At 38.4% G+C, this 21,862-nt stretch overlaps 1 protein-coding gene across 2 annotated transcripts in view; it reads left to right on the forward strand.

The window, feature by feature from the left end:
• Window positions 1-21,862, forward strand: part of HHAT (hedgehog acyltransferase) — a 147,575-nt gene that overhangs the window by 58,334 nt on the left and 67,379 nt on the right. For both annotated transcript variants that reach the window (XM_054629519.2, XM_077175873.1), the window contains one exon: window positions 15,906-16,107. In XM_054629519.2, the coding sequence (XP_054485494.2) occupies window positions 15,906-16,107 (202 nt within the window). The remainder of the gene's footprint in view (window positions 1-15,905; window positions 16,108-21,862) is intronic.

The raw sequence follows: 21,862 nt of genomic DNA on the forward strand, positions 1-21,862 counted from the left end.
ACCGTGCAAGTCACGATGCTGTCCTAGTTTGTGACCTTTTCCAGAGGCAGGGATGGGATAGTTGAATACTTCGTGCTCAGTGCTGGATCAGTATGTGTGCTTTAGATTTGGTGAGTGGTAGTCCTAAAGGGGTTTGGTTTCTGAGAGAGTCCTCCAGGCATGGTAAATAAGAGGAAAACTTGCAGCAGTGAGTATGCTGGAAAAAAGTACTGTCTGTGCAGTCCAGGAGCCTGTGAGAAACAGAAAAAAAGTGCTGTCAGTTAGTATTTGTTTAAAATAGGGTGAATGGAAAGTGCCTTGGATCACTTGAAAAGGTTTGGGTTTTACATGTTATGTAAGTACATGTGTCTGTTGTTAAGCATGTACATGCTATCCAATTAAGCAAGACAGGTCTGTGCCTAACATGGCAGTAGAGTTTAACTCAGTAGAGTTTAACTCAGTAGAGTTTAAATACACCACTGGTTTGTACTAATATCACTTGCCTTGTTCCTTCACATAATGGCTTTCAGAAAGAGTAATGGCAGAACAGGGTTTGTACTGTAAGGATTTAATCTGAACTGGCAAAATGTTAAACCTGAATAGCGTTATCAACTAGAAAATTTTGAAACATGGACAGGACAGACTTGTCTCACACGTCAAGCACTGCGTACAGGCTGCTGCCTGATTTTGGGTACTATCTACAGTCTGACATGGCTGTGTGGTTTTGTTGATCCTTGCAGGATTATGTACAGAGAAGATAAAATGCTTGGATTCAACAAAAACTTCTTTGCTGCTTTATTTCTTGCAATAAGGAATGTGGAGGAGAATGCTGTCCTAATTACTGAGTCTCAATGACTAGACTAGAAGTGGTACTGAAATAATGCTGGGATTCTAATTTTCAATATTAAACTTCAGTTTTAAATAAAACAGGACAGAAGTTGAATCAGTTGAATAGATTGCACAGTAAACAATTGATGCAGTCCATTTCTTCATCTTGTTTGCACCGAAGTGCAAAAAAACCCTAGAGGGAGGAATCAAGCCTGCAGGACACAAAAAGTATTTTCCACATGTTTGGTTCACAAAACCAAAGACTGATCTTAAATATGTTTTCTTGATCATTTTACCTTTGAAGAATTCTGATTTAAAATGTGTGGTAGTTTTCATATTGCTGTAGAAATATCCTGTAGAAAGTGGAAAAGCATAGCAAAGGCAGCTGAAGTTAGAAGATGGAGAAGAATGCCCTTGCCATTGATTTTAAACTCTTCCTACTCAGCAAAACAAGAGTCACAGGAATCACAGGTAGGCTACCATCATAGAATGTACTCAGATTTAATATTGAACTCTATTAACAAGGTTAAAAAATTTATGCTATTTATGAACAGGTTTTCTTTCTCAGATGCAATGAGCAAAGCATGATACCTGTCCTGTGCAAAGATCCTATTGAACACAGGCATTATCGTTATGAAGAAATGTGTATTACAGAAGTAAAATTACATGTAAAACTCAATTTATCATTTAAATGTTGCCTGCATTCACTTTTGTTCATTCTTTGTGGTTGTTACACTAGGAGCTAAAAATCACCTCCAGTTCTGAATGGCAGCAGCCCTGCTGGAAATCTTCAACCTTCTGCCAGCAGTGGAAGCTTTAGAGGTTGTAACACCAACTTTTACTGGCTTTATGCTGTCCCCTATAGCTTTAAAGGGATTTTGAAGCTTGCTTAAATGAATGCATGTTCAGATCCTTTGATTTCCAACCTTTCTCATCATGCCAGGCGGGAGCAGAAAAGCCATTGCCTGTTGAGATCTCAGGAGTAGCCACGGCAGCTTGTGCGTTCCAGCTCGGAGGAGAGGTGATGAGGGAGTGAGGGAACAAGGGCTGTCCTAGAGGGATTACCTCAGGAGGCTGTGTCATATGCTCAGCTTGTCCCATAAAGGCACAGAAGAGAGTCTGAGCTGCTGAGAAGAACGTTTGTATGTTTGCTCTTTAAGGAAAATTGGAGCTTAACAGTGATACCTCCTAGCTTAGCTGCCAAGCTAGTACCATGCATGTATTTGTAAGAGGATTTAACTGGCAGCCTTAATGTTAAGGACTGTAGTTTAGTTTGCACTGTATTTTTTGATGGTTTGATAATTACTTCTCAATAAACATGCAAGTAAAAATATCAATAGATTGTGAAAGCATAGTAAGAGTGAACATGCAGGAAGGTTTAGAAGATGAAAACTCTTCAGCCAGGTCATAATTTTGTACTTATTCTGCCCAGTGTATAAGATGAGAAAATCATTGTATCTTGCATGTGGTATTAGGTTTTTAGAGTGAAGAGTTCTTAATGTGCAAAACATTGGTTTTAACTATAAAATGGAAATCCTTTAATGCATGTGCTCTGGAAATTGAACTAACATTCAAATGGAAAGAAATATCTGTCAAGTTCACTCTGCTAAATCCTATCTCCAGACTAAGTTAGTGGTAAATTAATATATTTTTATCCTGGTGCTTTGCTAAATGTGTGCTCTTCTTGATGAACCCTACCCCTGCATCCACAAACCTCACAAAACATGCAGAACATTTGTGTGAATACATATAGAAAAATAAGTACAAACATACAATTATTCAATGTTTTTTTCTCTTGAAATAGCAGTTAATTGTAGCATGGTCTCTGTAACTGTGAAAGGTCAAGAAATCTTTCTGATTATTCAAACCTTGCATTTTGAAAATATTTTGTTCGGCAAATTTAGGGGTAGAGAAGAGGATGCTTGGTGCAAAAGGTACTTGGAATGAAAACAAGCATATAACCCAGATCCTTATCTGAAACTGATGAACAAAACCTTGCTGACAATAAAAGAAAATACGGTCTGGCTTTTTCCTTTAGGAGCAAATAAATTCATCTTAGTTCTCACTGTACAGGATAGACTGGAGACTGAGACAATCATAGAATTGCCAGATGGTCACAAGAAGAGGCTGGAGTGGGCTGCTGTTGTGGGACTAGAGGATATTTAGTTTGTAGAAAAAGATGAGACACAAGTGAAGGCAGCTTAGCATTACTAATGGTAACTGTGCATGCAAGTAGAAATGAGAAAGTATCATTTTATGCCCACTCAACTTCACATTAATTCTCACTGAGCATTAATAAACAGTACTGTAATGATGGATCATCATTATCAATCTCTGCAGTGGTCCTGTCAAACAAAACATTAGCATTGTAAACAGAAAATGTTCCAGGATGTTGTCAACATGCTTGACCCCACATAATTACATTTGGCTTTTTGGTATTCATGAATTCTATGCATATGGCTCTGGTCTGCCACTGTATGGGCTCATAACTGAGAATTATGAAGTTTAGGTAAGAGGTAGGGGAGAATGGGAGACTACTCCTTAAAATGGCTCAGCATTTCTAGTCTGCTTCAGGGCAAAGTGTCAAATCGCTGGTGAGGGTACACCTGAAATTCAGGTACCTTTTCATTGCTTCTTGGCTTTTGGTCTAAGCCAGGAGCTGATGGATGCTCTACCCCCCATCCTTCCTTCTGAAGGAAACTGTCTGTGGAAAGGGAAGGGGCTCTTGGAGGCAGAGATTTGCTGCAGTGTGAAGGCAGAAAGTGTTGGATATTGCTCTGCTTGCAGCTCCCCAGGCTGAGTGATACCCATGGGGCTGATGGCTTGTGACTGGGAAAAGCCATTTGTCAGTGAAGGAAAATGCCATCTGCAAGATGGTGGAAAATCAATCGCTGAGAGCAGTGGCTGCCTACTGCCTTCCAGGTGAGGCTGGGGTCAAGGACAAATGTTCCACCTCCATCCAGCATCACCCATGGCTTGATGTCCAGAGCCTCATGTGTGCTTTTAGTGTGGTGGGATGTTGTCAGTACATGCATGCACTTGCTTTTTTTGTCATCTTTACTGCCTCAGGGCAAAACTGCAGTAGGATGGAGGGATTTTGTGCTGTCTGATTCTCTCCCAGGTGTGGAGCTTTCAGCCCAGGGAGGTACTTGCATCCTGTTGCTGAAGGGTGGCAGTTATTGAATATTGAAGCACTTTAAGTGCTTTGTTTAACATTTGGTGAATAATTCAAGCAGTTTAAAAGCTGTCTTACCATGACATTCTTTAGATTGTTGGTTAGACTTTAACTGACAGGTTTAGTTTTTTCTTGAGATTTTTCAGTGAAAATAAGCCAGTTTGCTGTTGATGATTCTATTTAATTCTTTGAAACTTCCTTACCTCTTTGAATGCTATTTCTTAGCTGGCTAGCCCTTGGTCCTAGGGATGAGGTGAGCACAAACTATTTTATAGTGTGTTCCCAAGTACCACCAGGAATTTGCTAAGCAGTTCCCAAGCTGGATGAAATTTTTTTATTCTTGTTGGTTACCTCCACTTTTGAATAAAGAAAATGAGTTTGTTTGCTTTTTACAGTCTGTTGAAATCTCAAGAAGCAGAAAACATGAAAAACAAGAACTGGTGACCCAATGTGTAAACCAGACGCTTCCTTGAATACCTTTCAGAGAATTTCATCAAGGCACACTGGCTAGAATGCTGCTGATATCCTTAATGGTCTTTAACCTATTTTCTGTCTTTTCTGGCCTACATTTTTACTTAACAGTTAAAACTAGTTTTGTTGATTCACCATCTTGGAGCTTTTCGTGAGGATAAATGCAAAATTGTTACTTTATCAATCATTATTTGTTCTGTCTTTCTAACAAAAAGAATACCTTTAGACAACTGGAGAGATAAACAGCTCAGTGTTGTAGCAGGATAAGAAGATTTATGGTACATTTTCTACTTAACTTTCCATGACACCTTAACTGATGATTTTTCCCTGGCACTTTGACCATTTCCTTTTCCTTGAGTATGCACCTGGTTTTTGTCCCATTTTTTTTTACTGTTTTTTCCCCATACATATAGATTTATATTTTTGGCTGTAACTACAGCATTTCTTTCTCAAGTTCTACCTTTGCATTGGAATAATTTCTTGCTCTATGTTTAAAACTTACTGGTTTGTGTAGCTCTAGCCTCTGTTGCTACTGACTTCACAGGAACTGACATTTTCCACTTAAGTTTTTATCTGGAGTGAACCATGTTCCTGGTGGTAGTTAGGGGTGTGTGTCTATTCTTTGTTTACAAATGAGAAAAAAGATCATTATTTAAGGGTGCTACTTCAACAGAAGTAAATATTTTGCTTCACTTTGCTTAATTAAATTTATGTTCATTCTCACTTAGATGGATTTGGGTCGATAAATGTGTATTGTACTCTACATCAGAGGCGATTTAACTCTGCTGGTGTTTGAAGGGTTTTTGACAAGAGGCTGGAGAGTGTAGAGAAGTTCTTTATTGTGGAAGGTGCTGTATAATCTTAAGTGATCCCAGCTTTGCCTGGACATCTCAATGCCTTGGCTGTACTTTATAACTAGTCATTTCCCAGAACTGCAAAGTGCATTTTCTAAGAAATGTGAGCTCAGGAGAGGTGAGTGAATTACTCTGCTTGGAATAATGTCAAAAATCTAACTCTTCAAACTTTGTGCATGTGCAGTTTGGAGGAATATGTAATGCTATGCTCTCCTTAAGCAGATACTTTGACATTCCTTAAGTTTCCTGCCAAATTTATGCATCATCTCTGTATTTCTGTGTTTCATTAATTACATGCCTTTATTTCAGAGATTCATTGAAGTACATTTTGTTGATTTTGGTTTAAATTTGAAGACCCAAGTCTTCACTGACTTTGAGTCTTTGAACATTATTCTGGTCACAAACAAATTTGTACCTCTGATGCACCCTAGTGAAAGTCTTTGACATCTTGATTTCTGTTTGTCTATAGAACTGTACAGCCCAGTGAAGCAAAGGTATTTCATGGTTTGGTGAAACTGCTGTGTGGTCTGTGGATACTAACAGTGCCCTTGGACATGCATGTGTACAAAGGGATATAAAAATGCAAAAGAATTATCAAACTCTTCACAAAGGAGTCTGCAAAGATTAAACAGTCTTTCTGTTACCTAGCAAATTTTAGAGGGCTATTCAATTTTATTACCTTGTCTCCAAGCAAAAATGGTTTAATGAGGAAAATAAATAGGTTCTGTTGTAGTGACTGCATTTTGTGCACTCCTTTGACAGAGGCATGCTGGAAAAAGTAGCTGTTAAGTGCATGGTGATGAGTGTATTTTAAACATCTGAATTCACACATGCAGATGAATCCACATTTTTTCTGATGTACCTGGCATACTAAGATTAGCAGAATGGCTAAATAGCTTGTGCTTACACCTGTGGAATTTAAATCAGCTTTCTAAGATAAGGGAGAAAATACAGTACTTTATTCTTGTTGTGGTGAAGGCAATAAATGACACATATTTAACAGTTTTTCACTAACTGTAGCACAAACAGTTTGATATGTGCAGTCACATGCAGAGGAAAAGCTGGTATCTGCTTCAGAGAGAAGAGATGGCAAGGGATGAGATTTGTTGCAAAGGGTTTATTTGTGTGGGAAAATGTTGCCTATGCAGCCTCTGGTTGAGGTATGCAGAGTTCCAAATTTTGAGCTGGGCCCTCTGATATAGAAATAGTCCAGATTATAAACTCTCTAACACAATTTGAAGTATTAGAAAGTAGGGATTCTTTATTACTGGACACATTTGGAGGATTTTTCCTCTAATTGAATGTGTGTTGCGAAACTTTACAACAGTATTTAATCCATTGTGGTCATACACATTCATTACAATGTACTTCCTAGCTAATACATAAACATGCCTTTTCATGGAACTAATTTACATGCCTCTGCCCCTTCCTGGAAGTCTTTTGATGGTTCTAGAGGGTCATCTGAATGGGTCTAAAGTAGTCATATTTACTGAGCCCCCAGTTTTGCAAATGACCTTGCCTTGAACTTCTCTTAGGGCATGCACTGTTTCTTGTTATATACCTTTGCCACAAAAACCACTTAGGTTCCTCATGATCTGTTTATCCACTGCTTCCAACTACATTTAGCATCCTGTGTGTCTACTTTTATATTCTTTAATCTGATTTTCTAGCTAGTCTTTAAGCTCTATTTTATGACTTCAAAGGAACTGAAAGTTTCTATTCTCTGTGTTTGTCAAGTCTCCCCTTTTCTTGAGACTGTCTCTTTCAGATAAGTCTCAATACTTCATTTTCCAGCACAAAGTGTTACAACATCTCTAACACTGAATCATAATATAAGCAAGTTCTACAATTAATACAATGACTTCCATGACTACGTTTTGTAGCAGTCTCCAATTTGGTAGCCATGAAGTAAGCCAATCTCACCAAGAAGAATGTTCCTCTTTCTGCTAATCTTCTACTGCTCTTTCTATCTGTCTCTTGGGCTTCAAACCCATCACTGATGTAAGTGCAAGACTCCTATCCTAAAATAGCACAGATTCCTCCCTGGCTAGCAAGCAGGTAATCTGAGGCCATGCAATTCTGTACAGCCACCATTCATGTCTGTCGGAGCTCATAGGATGTGCTATTTGATATTTTAATAGTATTGTTCACCATTTCTTCTAATAATTGCTTTAGCTTGTTAATATGAATTCCATAGTGCAAGGCAGCACACAGGGGGCATGGAGTGAACCATAATCTTTTGCTTCCCAAAATCAAAGGAGTTCATTGTGGATTGTCCTGAACTCTCCTGGCCCTTGTGTGGCCCACAAGTCTTCCTTGTGGTTGTAGTGCCTCTCCAGAGTTCCTTAAGGGGAGGCATTAATACTGCTTGGAAACAGGAACCAAGCCATCCTTTAGGAAGCCATTTGTAGGCATTGCTCTGCATATCCAGTAGGTCCCATTCCCAGTATCAGAGGTCTGATTTCCTATTTCCCACTGTTGCACTGCTGGTGGATCTAGGGCTCCTATGTGGGCTTCTGTTGTGTCCTTGGTGCAGTGAGGCCAATGGAGTTTCACATGGCATTGCAGCTGGGAGTGGTATAATACTTACACTGATTTGTTTTAGCACTCCAAGTTCTATTTCTATTTTGAGTAAAATTAAAGCATATAAATCCTTTCACTTTATGACCCCTAACTACAGTAGTTTTAGGTTTCTTCTTAAGGAGAATATTACTAAATCCTGTTAAATTTATAATTATGTTTCTGTGTTCTATTGTACAGTTTTCTTTCACTGTTCCTTCATTGACTCCATTAAAAGTCATAGCCCATTACCAAAGTTCTTGCCAGCCCATAAGGGTGAATCATCCAAAGGAACCCTGTGCCTCCCAGCATTATTTGGGAACATATCCATCAATTACTTACATTTACTATTTTAGCTACTTTGTTCTTTAAACTTTCATAAGAATTTTCAGGACTAATCCCTCAGTGAAATCTAAAAGTCTCCTTGGCAAGCAAAGACTTTGATTAGCTATCAAGGTACAACTCATAGGTATAAATTATACTTCAGTTAAAAGGTTACTCATTCTTTTTCCTCATTGTTTGTGTTGGGGACAATAATTCCATTGTCCATGGAGCTGATGCCTTTTTGATTCTAGAATAATGCACCTGAGGTAAGGACCTCAGGTGCATTATTCTAGAATCAAAAAGTCATCAGCTTCATGGACAATGGAAATTATTGTTCAGTTTTACTGTTCAGTTTTACTGTGATGTATGTGGTGTACTTGGTACAGTACTTGGTGGTGTCCCTTTGGCTGGAGAGGTGCTAGATCCCTGTCCCTAAGGTACACTCAGTTTCATGGCTGGAATTTGTGTGCTTGTGCCTCCATTCCCACCATTCCCCATCTGGTGATGACAACTGCCTATCATAAATCCTGCAGTGTTTTACCTGAAGATGTGAGATAATTACTGAGGTCTTGTCGCACCTTTAGCATCCACATCCCTTGGGATGTGTGGAGTTTGATAGGGCTAACCCTAGAGCAGCTTGTAGGGGCTTTGTTTTTCCCTGCCCTTAGGCTGGATCCTAATTCTCTACAAAGCAGTTGGGAGTGCTTGAACCCAAGTCAATGAGGTTTCTTGACAGATTTTATTGAGTTGCAGCTTAATAGTGTAATTCATCCTTTCTGCTTTTCTGCTAGCTTGTGGTCAGTAGGGAGTATGTAATTCCCACTGAATTTCTCTGTGTTGTCTGTCACATCCAGTGTAAGAGCTGGGAGAAGTAAAGAAAATAAGTGGGGAAAAAAGAATTATTTTGTTTATGGTGTTACTTATGCATTTTGTCTAATGATTGTTTAGGGCACAATTCCTGGTGCAGAAATCTGGACTGGAATATCTGCACCTCTCTGAGTAATGCCCTAGCCACAGACTTGTTTTTTTCTTGCATATTCACTCTTTGACTCTCATTTATTTTCTGCCTGGTGGCAGCCTGGTAGCAGACAGCTGGAGCACTCCTCTGAGAGGCAAGATATGTTGGTCTCCCTGGCAAAGAGCCTGACCTCTACCATTTTATAAGCAGAGAGTGACAGTGCTATTAATAGATCCCTCTTCTAGCTGTGTTTTCAAAGGAGTATATAGCCTGCCTGTTGTGCTGCTGAGCCTAGATACCATCAGCACATGGTAGGTGTATTGTGAATATCAGGAGTGAATTGGGCCCCTGAGGGGAGGTGAGTTCAGAACAGCTTCAGGGAGCTCTGCAGATCCTCATGGGAGGAGGCAGGAGTGCCTCCTGCCCAGCTCCATCTGTCAGCTGGGGACACAGCCCTCTGCCACCCAGTAGCTGAGCTACAGGTACTTAACTCTAGGTTGTCTTGGCAATAATATCTAGGCTTCTACTGTCAGCAAAATGTTTGGGGTGCTGGTTTGAACTTAATGCTATAGCCAGTCTTTTGGCTCTTGGGTCATCTGGAAGCTCTCCCATTTCCATTCTGATCAAAGGCAGCTCACTGGTAGTTTTGCACTTGACTGCAAACAGGTGGTTATAGGCAGGGTTTCTTTCTTTCCTAGATACAGCTGGAAGAAAACTAAACACAGCAGTCCACCAGTAATGAAACTTTTTCCATTAGAAGGAAATATTATGATTTAGATTAAAATTTCATTTTAAATAAATGAATCTCTTTGAAAACATGAGCTTCCTTGGAAGAGTGAATTCAAAATGATTTATTCAGTATTCTGCAGTTACCGGCCCTTGACATATGGACTCGACTTGTTTTTTGTGTTGAAAGCAAGAGAAGAAAAGTACTTTAAACACTTCTCAGTTTTTTGGTAGGAAACTTCACACTCAATCTTTGCTGGGAAACATGCTAACAGTTATGAAGTGAATGAGAATTCAGGTCATATTTGTAAAGCTGAGTGTTCCTGCATATGAATATTCTCATTAATGCTTTGTAAACCAAATGGACTTAATTTCTCATTAAACATTTTTGTGGTAATGCAACAAGACTTGCCTGCAGCCAACATCAGCTTAAATATTTTAAAGGATCTGCATTTGTCAGGGTCTCTAAACATCAGGTTAAGCTGGTGAGGTGAGAGAGTCTCTTATAGAGCTTAAAAAGCTTTACCAACAGCCAGCAAAATTGCTAGGCTGTGAGAAATGGAGTTTAACAGAATAAGGCTTAGTCTCCTAAGAAAACTTTGCAAATGGTATTCCAAGTATCTCTGGTTATTTCTTTATTTCAGGTGCAAATATGAGTGGCTCAGCCTTCAAAGTCATGTTTATGGGAGATGTTTCTGTGATTTAAAACAAATTATTCCTGTAGGACCCAGTCTTGCAAAGACTTACAGGTGTGCTTTATTTATGCACTCTGTGTAGCTCTGTTCAAGTCAGTGTCAGCTTGAAGTGACAAAACAGGAATCGTGAGAACTCACCCACAAGGAAGAATTTGCAGAGCTGCACCTGACATCTTTTTATTATGCAGCAGAAAAAAATCAATGGTTTAAGGCCATGTAGAGAGTATTAAAAACAAATGAATTAAGGAAGCCCAGCACCAGCATAATGCTGCCTGGACAAGATTTTTCACACGTGTCCACAGAAGAGCACCCTCCCTGTACAGAGCCTAAGGGGTTTCTGGTGTCAGGATGCAAGATGAAAACTGCATTATTGCTTTTTAAACTTTTGCTGTGTTGTCTCTGTAATTGCCCAATTCAAAACCCTATGATGGTCACACGCTTAACCCTTGAATGCTTTGAAACTCACAGAGACATTGGAATGTTGCCTGAAATAAAACACAAAATCCTCATATATTAATTGTATTTACTTTGCCATTGCAAGCAAATTAACTTTTCCTTTTTTTAAAATTTTTTTTTACCTTTCACCTCATTCTAGATTAAATGTTCCAAGATCAATGCCTAAGAGAGGGAAAAAAAATAATGCATAGCATGCACCTTGCAGTATTACCTTACTTCAGGAGGAAATTCAGGCACATGTTGAAGAAAGGTCCTGGACAGAGCAGCAGTTAAACGGATGCTTTACTTGCACTTTCTTCAAAATTTAAATATGTTTAAAATTACATGTGCAAGTAAGAGCAGTATGTGGAAGTCTCAAGGAATGAGACCTCCTGAATGATTCTTAACTGGTTAAAATGCTTCTTTTAGAGGTCTTCTGAAGTTACCAGAATAAAAACTTTGTAATGTGGTGTATTTTTCAAGGGAATGGTTGTCAGATCTCTTTTGATTGTTCTGGAGATTACCACTTCAAGAAAACTAACAAAATGGTTATTGGATTTAAAAGGTATTCTCTGTAAGTAAATGTCACTTTTAAATACTTTAGCTATTATGTTTGTGTTTGCATTACTGTAGGGATTTAAATGGCACCATTTGCATATTTTATCCAATTCTCTAATGTTCACTTAGTGAGTTAAAATGAAGATAAGTTGTGTAAATGAAGCAGCTTGCTAGCTGTGGATAAGGTAATTTAAACCTGGACTAACAGTAATGCACTTTGGGGAAGACACATACAAAGTATGCTTTGTTTGTGAAAGCAGCATGTTTAATTGCATGTAAGTTTTAGTTTGAAATCAAAAGAGAAATAGAAAGATAGAGACACCAAAATATGTTTAAGACTGACGTCTTTGCCTTGGGAGGGGAAGGCTAGGAATGTATGTTTAGTCATGTCAGGTGTGGGGGTGTGCATGCAAATAATTTTTACTATATAACATTCTCTCAATATTTATGTACTTCTAACACACCCCAAATGTTTTGAGATTCTGATGACATGGAGTTCTCTTCCCCATGTTACATGCATAACTTTTTCTTCTGACAGCATGAAGTATCTTCCTTTGTTGTCCTTAAGGGAGGTCTAGCCAGCCCCAGCCTAGGGATGGTTGGCAAAGCCTGGCCTGTGGTGTTCCCATCTTCCTCTCTGATAGTCTGCCTAGAAATCACTGCTCCGTCACCTTCAAATATCTCCTTTGAAGCTCTGGCAGTGATTGACTTTTGGCCCCCTAAGTTAATGTTTTATTTTTAAATACTCACCTAGCCTGCATTTTTTTGGTACTAAGCATTTTTCACAGGTCTAATCTTCTTGTCTGTAAATTTCATGGGTCTTCAGGGGCACCATTGCTGGCCATCCCTCTAACACAGCCTGGAGGGACATGACCAATTACTACCCTCAAATCTACTCAATTCAACATCCTTTTCTCCTTGCAAAATATTTTGCTGCTTTCTTTATTAGCACACCTTTGGCTTATTTACCACCAAGTAACTGCTGAGTTTTCTTTTTCTGTGTGTGAGTTAAGATAATTTTGTTGTATATTGGTGCCACATTTTTCAGCTTTTCTGCCCTCCTTACACTTGTAGAATAAATATGTCCTCTGTTCAAGAGCTGTTAAGAAACTCTACTACAAGGGTGTTCCTTTGAGTTGAGTTAGGCTGTCATGAGTACCCATGGTTACTTTTATGTGCTAATAGACTCCAAACCAGGGATTTTGAACTTCTGTGTGGATTTTCTGTGATTAGAAATGGGAATAATCTTAAAAGCTGCATGGAAGCTTAAAATGAGATATTTATGTAATGCTGTTCTACTTATGGTGCAGCAGGTCAGCATGTTCTACAGCAACCTCTCCATTTGTGTAAACCCTGAGTAAAGTACAGGGTTTACAGTACAAAGGGACTGCAGGGAAAGACTGCAGGTAGATATAAGCATTGGTAAGAAAAAGAAAAGTTAGGAAGCATGCAGATATAAAAGACATCGATTTGTAGTAGCCATTTCCCCTTAAACTCTTCCCCTGCCTCCTTCCTTCCCTCCTCACAGATTTTCTTACTAAATTGGAGGGCAGCACAACTTTCTGAATGCACTGTAAGAGGTTCCTTTTCTTCCCTTGGGGAAGGGTGAACGAGGGACTGTGTAGGGTGTATCTGCTGGACAAGTTTAAACACAACAAATTGTTAGTTACAAACTGTGTGTTGTGTTGTAGATAATACAGAACTAATATATTTCTTCTGTCATCTGGCTTAATAATGGTTTTCCCAGGGTTATTCTCCCTCACACTTAAGTGTTTGTGCAGCTTTTTGTAATCAAATATGTATTCTTCTGTGTAAACGTACAGGGGAAGTATAGAGGAATGAGATTCTAAACTACCAGGTTGCTCTAAAATAAGCAAAATGCATCTTTGCAGCAATGAGAGTTCTGGCATGGTTGTTTTGCAAGACAGTTTTGGCTGTTGGAGTGTTTTGGTAATGAGAGAGCACAAAGTGCCTGGTGTTGGGCCAGGCTCTGCCCCTGCAGAGCTGCCTATTGCTTGAAGGCAGGGCCTGCCAGTGCAGCAGTGCATGCACACCCACACCACTGGGGATGATGTGCATGGATGATAAGGCAGCAAGTACTTTTTTCCCCTGATGTGTTCTGTAATGTAGCAATGACTTTTTCACATGATTTTTCTGAGTGAAAAATACAGGAATTTACAGAATTGCTCTTCACTCTGTTCAAGAGAAATGACTCAACATCTATCAATCCTTTATAATCACTGTAAAACTGCCCTGACAGGGGAAGGCAAGACACATGATCTGAGAGTGGTCACTGCCCTTGTGACAAGGAATGGAGCCAGCTGCCTGTCCATTTCCTCATGGCACTAGCAGGGAAGGAGAGAGGCTTTGCTTTCTGCTTTCCATTTCTCCTCTGGGGCAGGGAGGCAGGCTCTCCACAGTGCTGGCGGGGAAGGTCAGAGTGTTAGTAAAGATTTTGTTATTCCTTTTGGCTTCTGTCCTTCAAACAGGTCTTCAGGTAGTGGATTTTCACTTGCACATTTGCCATCAGCCTCCCTACAAGCTAAAATTTCACTAACCGTTAACATTAATCAGAATTATGAGTTGTTGCTGCTCAATTATCTAGCTGCTGTTGTCAAACACTAAAAATCAGAAAATAGCCTATTTTTCTCTGCACAGTAAGCTGAAAGCCCTTCAGGCCAACCTAAACTGAGCTGCAATTGGAAACAAATGTGTTGATGCTGCTGAGCTCTTCCTGGCAATGCCATTGCCAGTGGAGGCTGCCTGTGCAGCTCTGCTCTCTTTACCCTCTGTGCCACAGCCCTGCAGGACATTCACTGCTTGCAGACTGCTAAGATAAACCCCTCTGCCTTTAGATTAATGGATTGCAATTGCAATCCATTGTGTCTGTTCAAACATAGGGAGGGGAGAGAGAAGAAAAGCACAACATAAATAGAAACTGTGGATCTTAATTTCTATTTATTTTTCATATGCTTAGTGAAAAAGCACACCTATACTGAAAAACATGTAATCAGATGTGCCCTGTAGCAGATTGAATTAAAAAGGTGTATTGATGTTATGCTAAGAAAAAATTTAGAGCACTTGACACTTGGTTTTTTAATGACTTTTTGTTTACCCTTTAATTATGTTCATCACTGTATTTTATCCCATTATTTATTTTCTTACTTCCTAAGATTAGGAATAAGCGGTGTGCTAATTTCCCTTTTAAATTTTTAAAATGATATTTATCCCTGAATGTGAAAACTGATAACTAGAGATAAAAATTTCACTGGAAAATAAAAGAATCCCCAAATTATCTTAGCAAGTAGGAGTAGTCTCAGATATGAGTACAGATATGCCAAAGGAATGACAGCTGAGGAGAGCTGTCACTGGTGGTTCTCAGATACCACATCTCCTTGCTGGTACCCATGAGCTGGGTGGTGACTCCCCTGCCTGATGGGCTTCTTCAAAGTGTTGACAGAAATATGCAACTCTTTCAGACAGTGTCTGGCCAGTCGTCATTCCTTAATCAGAAAATGATGGGAGTGGATGTAGCTCTTCAGGCTGGAAGTGAAATGACCCACAAAATAGTGTCAGCTTTCAGAATCCCATTGCTTCTGGTATTTTTTCTGAAGCAGCACTGTTTTCTGGACACTTATAAGCATCAATTAATGACTAAGGTTATGATTCCTGAGTTCAGTTTAAATGCAGAATATAATTGCATGGAGAGTGTTTCGTATGGGTTTCCAGGCGTTTTTGGTATGAGTCCTCCAAAGGCCATCAGACTGACATGATCCTGAGAGTGTAACAGAAGAACCAGATAGGAAGTATTTACAGTTCACATAATTTTAATGAAATATTTTAAAGGAAAGAAATTACAACCTTTTAGTAATAAAGTATGTTTGCATGCATCTACATTTCTGACATATGGGAAACAGTCTATGGGTTGTGACTGTATGTGACTTTATATAATGTTTTAAATTTTTTGTTAATAATCTTGTAATTTAAGTTCACATGGAGATTACAGGTAATTTCTGTAGCTGACTTAGAACTATTCCAATTTAAAAAAATCAAATATTTGCTATTTGCAGTTTTGAGAATATAGTTTGTGCTATATATTTACCTAATGCAGAGTTCCCAGGACCACAATATTGTCCCTTTGCCAAATGGTACATGCACATGTTTCATGAAGTGATCTACAGCTTTGCAGAAAATAGGGCAAGCTCTGTAAATAGAGCATGTCAGGTAGTTTTTTCACATTCTTTTCTATGCTACAAATTGGCACATTTGTTCTGTGGTGGATGTTTTTCTGAGATTTCAGTGAAATCTCTAACAGCTCTGCTTGTTTGTCATTTCACCTACAGGTACATTTATGTTCCAATGGGAGGATCTCAGTCCAGTTTGCTTGGAACACTCTTATCTACAGCCCTCACTTTTGCCTTTGTAAGCTACTGGCATGGAGGACAGAGTTATTTGTGGTACTGGGGTGCACTTAATTGGCTTGGAGTAATTGTGGAGTATGGCACCAAGAGGATACTTTCCATTTCAGTTATTCAAGATTTAATTGTAAGTTGAATCTTTCTCCATTTCATGTTCTTGTTTCCTGGCTCCATGCTCATTTGAAGTTGCTGGTTACTAGTTTGGTTGAACCAAGATTAAATGATGGATAACAGATAGAGTCAGGATTCCCTTGCCCACCCTCCAGTATCTGAGGTAATAATAGTTCATATCACTAGAATTTTGCAATGTAGCAGCAAAGCAGATGGTGAAATATGCATGGTCTTAAAAGCTTCCTCTGCAGTCCTAGAGTAAGCAAATGCTTGTCACGTTGTGTAGGGATGAACAGAAGCCAGTTTTAACATTTGTATTCTGATTTCACTCAGGATGGCCTTAAAATATTCATCTTCACTAAAATTAGGAGTGTATGTTTCTAACCATGTGTTTCCTGGACAAATGTGTGTGTAGCAGCTGCTTGCATCTGGGAACAAGCTTACATTGGGAAATCTTATGCCACTAAAGAGCCAAGTAAAGAAAACGTTATTTTGCCTTGAAAACCTCTGATATTTTCATTTTGCTTATACTTTTGACCTTCATGCTGTAATTTCCAAAGGACAAAATTGACTTTGACGTGCAATTAGATGCAAAACCCACTACTTTAATTTTGATGGTCATTTTAATCTGCAGGTTTGCTCACTACTAAATCCTAAATCTTCTAATAACTGTTTGTAAGACTAATTTTTATGTCTTGCTTCCTTACTAGTGATAATTGCACAGAATTCACACTCCTGTGTATTGTTGTTTTGGTGGAGAGTCAGTCTGCAGCCTGATGGAGTCCTGATGCTCAAGGAATGATGCTTGTTGTCCATCCTACCTATTTCAGTTTTCACTGTTGTGGCATCCTGTGTGTGGCAGCTGATACAGCTCAGTAATTGTAAAAACTGGCTCAAGTAGCCAGTGCTACCTTACATCACCCAATTGTCCATCACTGCAATTTCAGTGATAGTCTGGAAGCAGATTTTTACCTTCCTAGAGAATGAATTTAGCAGATCCATAAATCCTCCCTCTAGGGGGAAACTGAGCTTCACCATCTGACCAGCTGCATATGTGTGTCTCTGGACTGCAAGACAGCATAGTTTTTTAGGCATCCAGCTATAGGAAGAAATAAAAGTGTAGGGGGCTTGCTTTTTGTATCTTATGTCACTGTATTAGAAATTTTAATAAAACTCCTAGGGAATTGAGTTCTTAAATATCATAGAAATTATAATGATAATGACATTATAAAGGTGAGGTTATATATGTTGGATTAATTTCTAACACGTAGTTCTAATTATAGTTAACTGATGCTGGCAGTAGGCTTATTTTTGTATAAATTAAATCCCTAACCAAGTGCATTTTACCCCTTTTCTCCACCTTGTTTTCATCCCTTGTTTTTAAAGGCCTATCCAGTGTCTTCCATGTTTCCTTTGTTTCTCATTTCTATTTAGAAATATGGTTGCAGACCTTCTTTAGAAGACCCTTTCATATCTTTTCCTGAAATAAATCTGAAGCCAGAATTTTTAATATGTGTAGTTTTGGCATCTACATTAGTGCATGAGGTAGATCTCACTGCAGCTATGGCTGAGTTATGATTTGCCTTGTGCCTTGAAGGTTTCTCTGCAAGAACATGAGCTACAAACCACTCATTGTTGCTCTCTCCTCACTCTTCTAACTAACTCCCATTTTCTCCTTGAAGGCTGATGCTGGGGGACAGATGAGTGGTTGGACTTTGCATTTTCCTTATCAAGGGATGGAGTGCTATGACATTCTCTGAGATGTACCACATTTAAAAGAAACTGAAAATTTCCCAGTGCCCTGTATAAATTTCCTCTTCCCCCTTTTAATCTGTTTCTTGGAAACATGCCTATAATCCTGTCTTGCTGAGGGGTGTGCTGCAAGTCCAATCACTGTGGTGTTGAAGACCCTCTTCTGGGGGATGGGTTTTTCACTTAAATTTCATCTGTTGACAAGCTGAAATCCTTTGCATTCTTGTGCTTCACTCAGTTGCTGTGTTGGCTCTTGAGAGCTATTTTTGAAAAGGAAAGTCTATTTTTGTCTTCAGAATAGCAGATGAGTTTTTGAAAAAATACAGAGCACAGGTTTATACTTTTTTTAACCCATTCTGTTCAGCAAACCTCCTCATATATTATCCTTAAAGTTGAGATATATAATTCAGTTGAGCAGGTGCTTAGTAAAAAAAAATCTAGAGGTATACGTTTAATTTTCTTCTGTTTTTAAGATTGAATTAATCACTAAGAGTACCAAGAATAGTATCAAAACTGCCTCTTTTTTTTTTTTCCTTACTCAATATTGTTTCAATTTTCTTGCAAAGGGAAGATTAAAAATCAAAAAAGAGCATATTTAGCTCTCATCTTTCCCTGAATCTTTGTGCTAGCTAAATATATATATATGTATATATCACCTATATTTATGCAGATTTTACAGTAGTTTCAGTCCCAGCGCTTGAGACCAGCACAATATGAAAAAATGACACTTTTGTAGCAGTCTGACAGGTTTAAAATATTATCTCAGGCATATTGAGCTAGAATGAACAAAGCAGCACTGTCATTATTTGTGAGAAGTAAAATCAGCATATAAACAAATATGTACTGAAAACAGTAGATTCCCTGACCCAAAAAATTGGTTCTAGAACTTTTAATTTGAACTGGTTTCAAACTGGTGCCTGGCTTCCTGCACTCAGCTCTAGAAGAGCAGATGATCTTTCTTACATCCTTTTCAGCTTACACTCCCCTGAACTTTAGTGTTTCAGTAAGTTGTGTGAGGAGAAGTTATCTCCATGTCTTTTTTTCCTTATTGGTTACTTTTTAGTTCTCAGTAAATTAGAGCTGAATGAATTAACTTTTTTGGTTTTTTCAGCAAAATGTTGTATATAAAACAACAATAAATTCTAGGTTTCCTAAGATAGGGTGAATCTGGGAACTTTATATTAATTGGGAGAAGTTTCATTGTGTTTTTGTCAGATCTTTTTTTCCTTTCTTTTTCAGGTGATATTTAGATCTGTACTGAGCAAGGTGGTGCTTTGCTTCACTGTTTCTGTATTAATTTCTTATGGATGAACAGACTCAAGTAGTAACTCATTTGAAATCAATGACAGAATTTGTATTGACTTTTAATAAATAAAGTGTCTGATTTATGAAAGAAAATGCTAATGGCTAACATTCTCCCAGTGATTTCAAGTTTTTCCTTCTCTTTCTTTAAGGAAAATTATCTATAGAAAAGCAGATCTTTAAAATATTGGATTTTGGTATAAAAATAGATTTAGAATGAGTTACACCTTAAGAGTAGCTGGCAACACCTTTAAATCAATGGTTTTTGAAAAAGAAATATGGGGAGATTATCCAAAAGGAAGATGTAGCAAAGGGAGTAAAGCTGACAGATTGATAAAATTAATGTTTTAATCTAAATTGAAATAGCAACATTTATCTTTTTAGTTCTTCAGTTAAGTGAAAACATGTCATTCAGTCTAGTAAGATTTTTTTAAATTGAGACATAAAGATCTCTCTTCTGAAAATCATACTATGATGAATTTCTAGTTTAAGGTTTTATTTTTGGATTTATTTGGTAAGAAACTTAAATACACCATAAGCAATTCATTTTGGGAAACCAGCTACTTTTAGGTATGGCATATTTTAAATTTTTACTATCCTTGTAAGTGTTTTGTTTTTTTGAAGTAGAGAATACTTTGATTTCTACATTTTCATTTATGGCTGCAATGAGGTGCACTAATTAACTCCATTCCAATATGCTGTCATTTCCTACTCAGCCCCCCTTTGCAAAAGGGGAAGCATTTTATATGATGTCCATGTTTTCCTTAGTGGTTTAGATTAGACTTCATTAGTGTGTTAGATTACTATTTTCCCCAGAGAAATGAACTCCATACATTTGTCTCTGTAGTTAAAAGATCACCATCTTTTTGTGCACCAAAGATGGGGTCAATGACAACTGGTATCCTCAGCTTTCCAGAAAGCAGAATTTTAGATGATTTCCATAGTTTGGATGAAGTGAGGCGTTTTTTGGCTGATTTTTTTTCCTCTGCTTAATTTTGTTTGTCCTATTTGTTCTGCTAGATGCATTAAACTTTCTACATTTATTCATAATAAGTTTTGCATTGTACAGTGATCCTGCAGACAGCTGGTGTGGAGCATGGAAAGGTTCTGACTAGTTAGCCTGACCTCTGGTTCCACAGGGAGTTAAGCTGATCTAAAAGCTCATTGCTGTTGAAGGGGGAAAGGTTTAATTTCTCTTTCCTCCCTTCCTTGCAGTCTCACCTCTTCCTCCTCCTCACGCCTTCCTGCTGGAATCTTTGCTCAGCTGATCTGGTTCTTTATGCCTGCAGAAAGCTCTACTTCCTTGGGTTGTTTTATTGCTAGATGCTTTAGCTCATGGAGAGGAATCTGAAAAGTTCCCAAAGCAATACAGTGAAGAGACAAAAGCCAAGGAAGGGAAATGGCAGGGGAGGAGCTCAACTACTTGGAACCTCCCACTTGTAAAAGTGCGTAAACAGCGTGGGGTAGCAGACTGAACCTCTGTATATAGGAGCAGTGAAACAAAGAAGCTGGTTGGGTTCTGCTGCATTAATTATTCAGGTTATGCTAGGGCACACATTCAGCCTGACCAAGATGGAAGTGCCTGTGTATTTCACAACCATGTACATATTCAATGTATGTGTCCTATATACATTGAAAAGTGAGTAATTATTTCCTTTCAATCTTTTTGCAAATATAACTCACTTTAAACTACCATGAGACAGTAAAGTTTCCTTTTTCAGTAGAGACAAGATCTGACTAAACATTATGAAGTCATTTGAGGGAGGTGTGTTTGTTGAATACCTTGAAAGATTAAATCTTTAATAAGATCTCTGCAATAAATAAAAACCCTAACAGCTGTTCTTCAGCATGCACTGGGCTTTGATCTTCCTCTTACTTCATTTGTTGGAAAAAGTACTTATATCTCTTGTAAACTATTGTCAAGCCAGTCTGGCCTTTTCTTTTTTCCAATAGTTTTATATAATTCTTACACATTTTTATTGCAGCACAGTGATTTGGTTAAGTGAAAAGCATTACCAATGGTACTTGCTTCATAACATCTTTATGTACTTGCTGTAGAATTGTGTTTGAGTTTGTTGCTGCACTTTCTAAGAATGAACAAATTCCCTTAAGCAGACTCTTATTCTCTAATGCAGAATTGTTTTTTGAGACTAGGTACCAACTATAGTGTCAAAACCCAGACTAGGGGAAGGGGTTTGCCACTCACTCCCTACTGCCCACCCTGACATTGAGTTCAGCCATATCATTGCTCTACCAGAAATCTTTACTATCCAAAGTAGAAATACTCTGACTCAAAATAGGTGGGAAACTTGTTCTTCTAGATGTGAACATTAGTCAGGGCAGATTTGTGACTACTGGTCTTTGATACTCAGAAGCAGCAAGCTGAGTCAAGATGCTCTTCTGTACTGAGATGCTGAATGACCATCAAAGGTAAATATGGGTTGCCTGGTGCATCCTAGTCAGTCCAGTGACTTCTAGCTTTACTAACAATAGTTCTGAGTCAAGGAATTCTTGCCATGTTTCTGCTTTTGCTTGATTTTATTTTTTTCTCTCTTCTCCACCCTTCTGTGGTAAGGTTTCATTTGTCTTAATGGAAGTAAATCCCATAACCTTTGAGTGCCCTGCTAAAAAGTGCTCACACAGTCACACACTTGCATTGTGGCACTGGTTTTCTTTGCTGAGGGATCTTCTCATCTCAAACTCAGTAACAAAGACTG

This window comes from Agelaius phoeniceus, chromosome 3 (genome assembly GCF_051311805.1).
Source record: "Agelaius phoeniceus isolate bAgePho1 chromosome 3, bAgePho1.hap1, whole genome shotgun sequence".
Classification (NCBI taxonomy): domain Eukaryota; kingdom Metazoa; phylum Chordata; class Aves; order Passeriformes; family Icteridae; genus Agelaius; species Agelaius phoeniceus.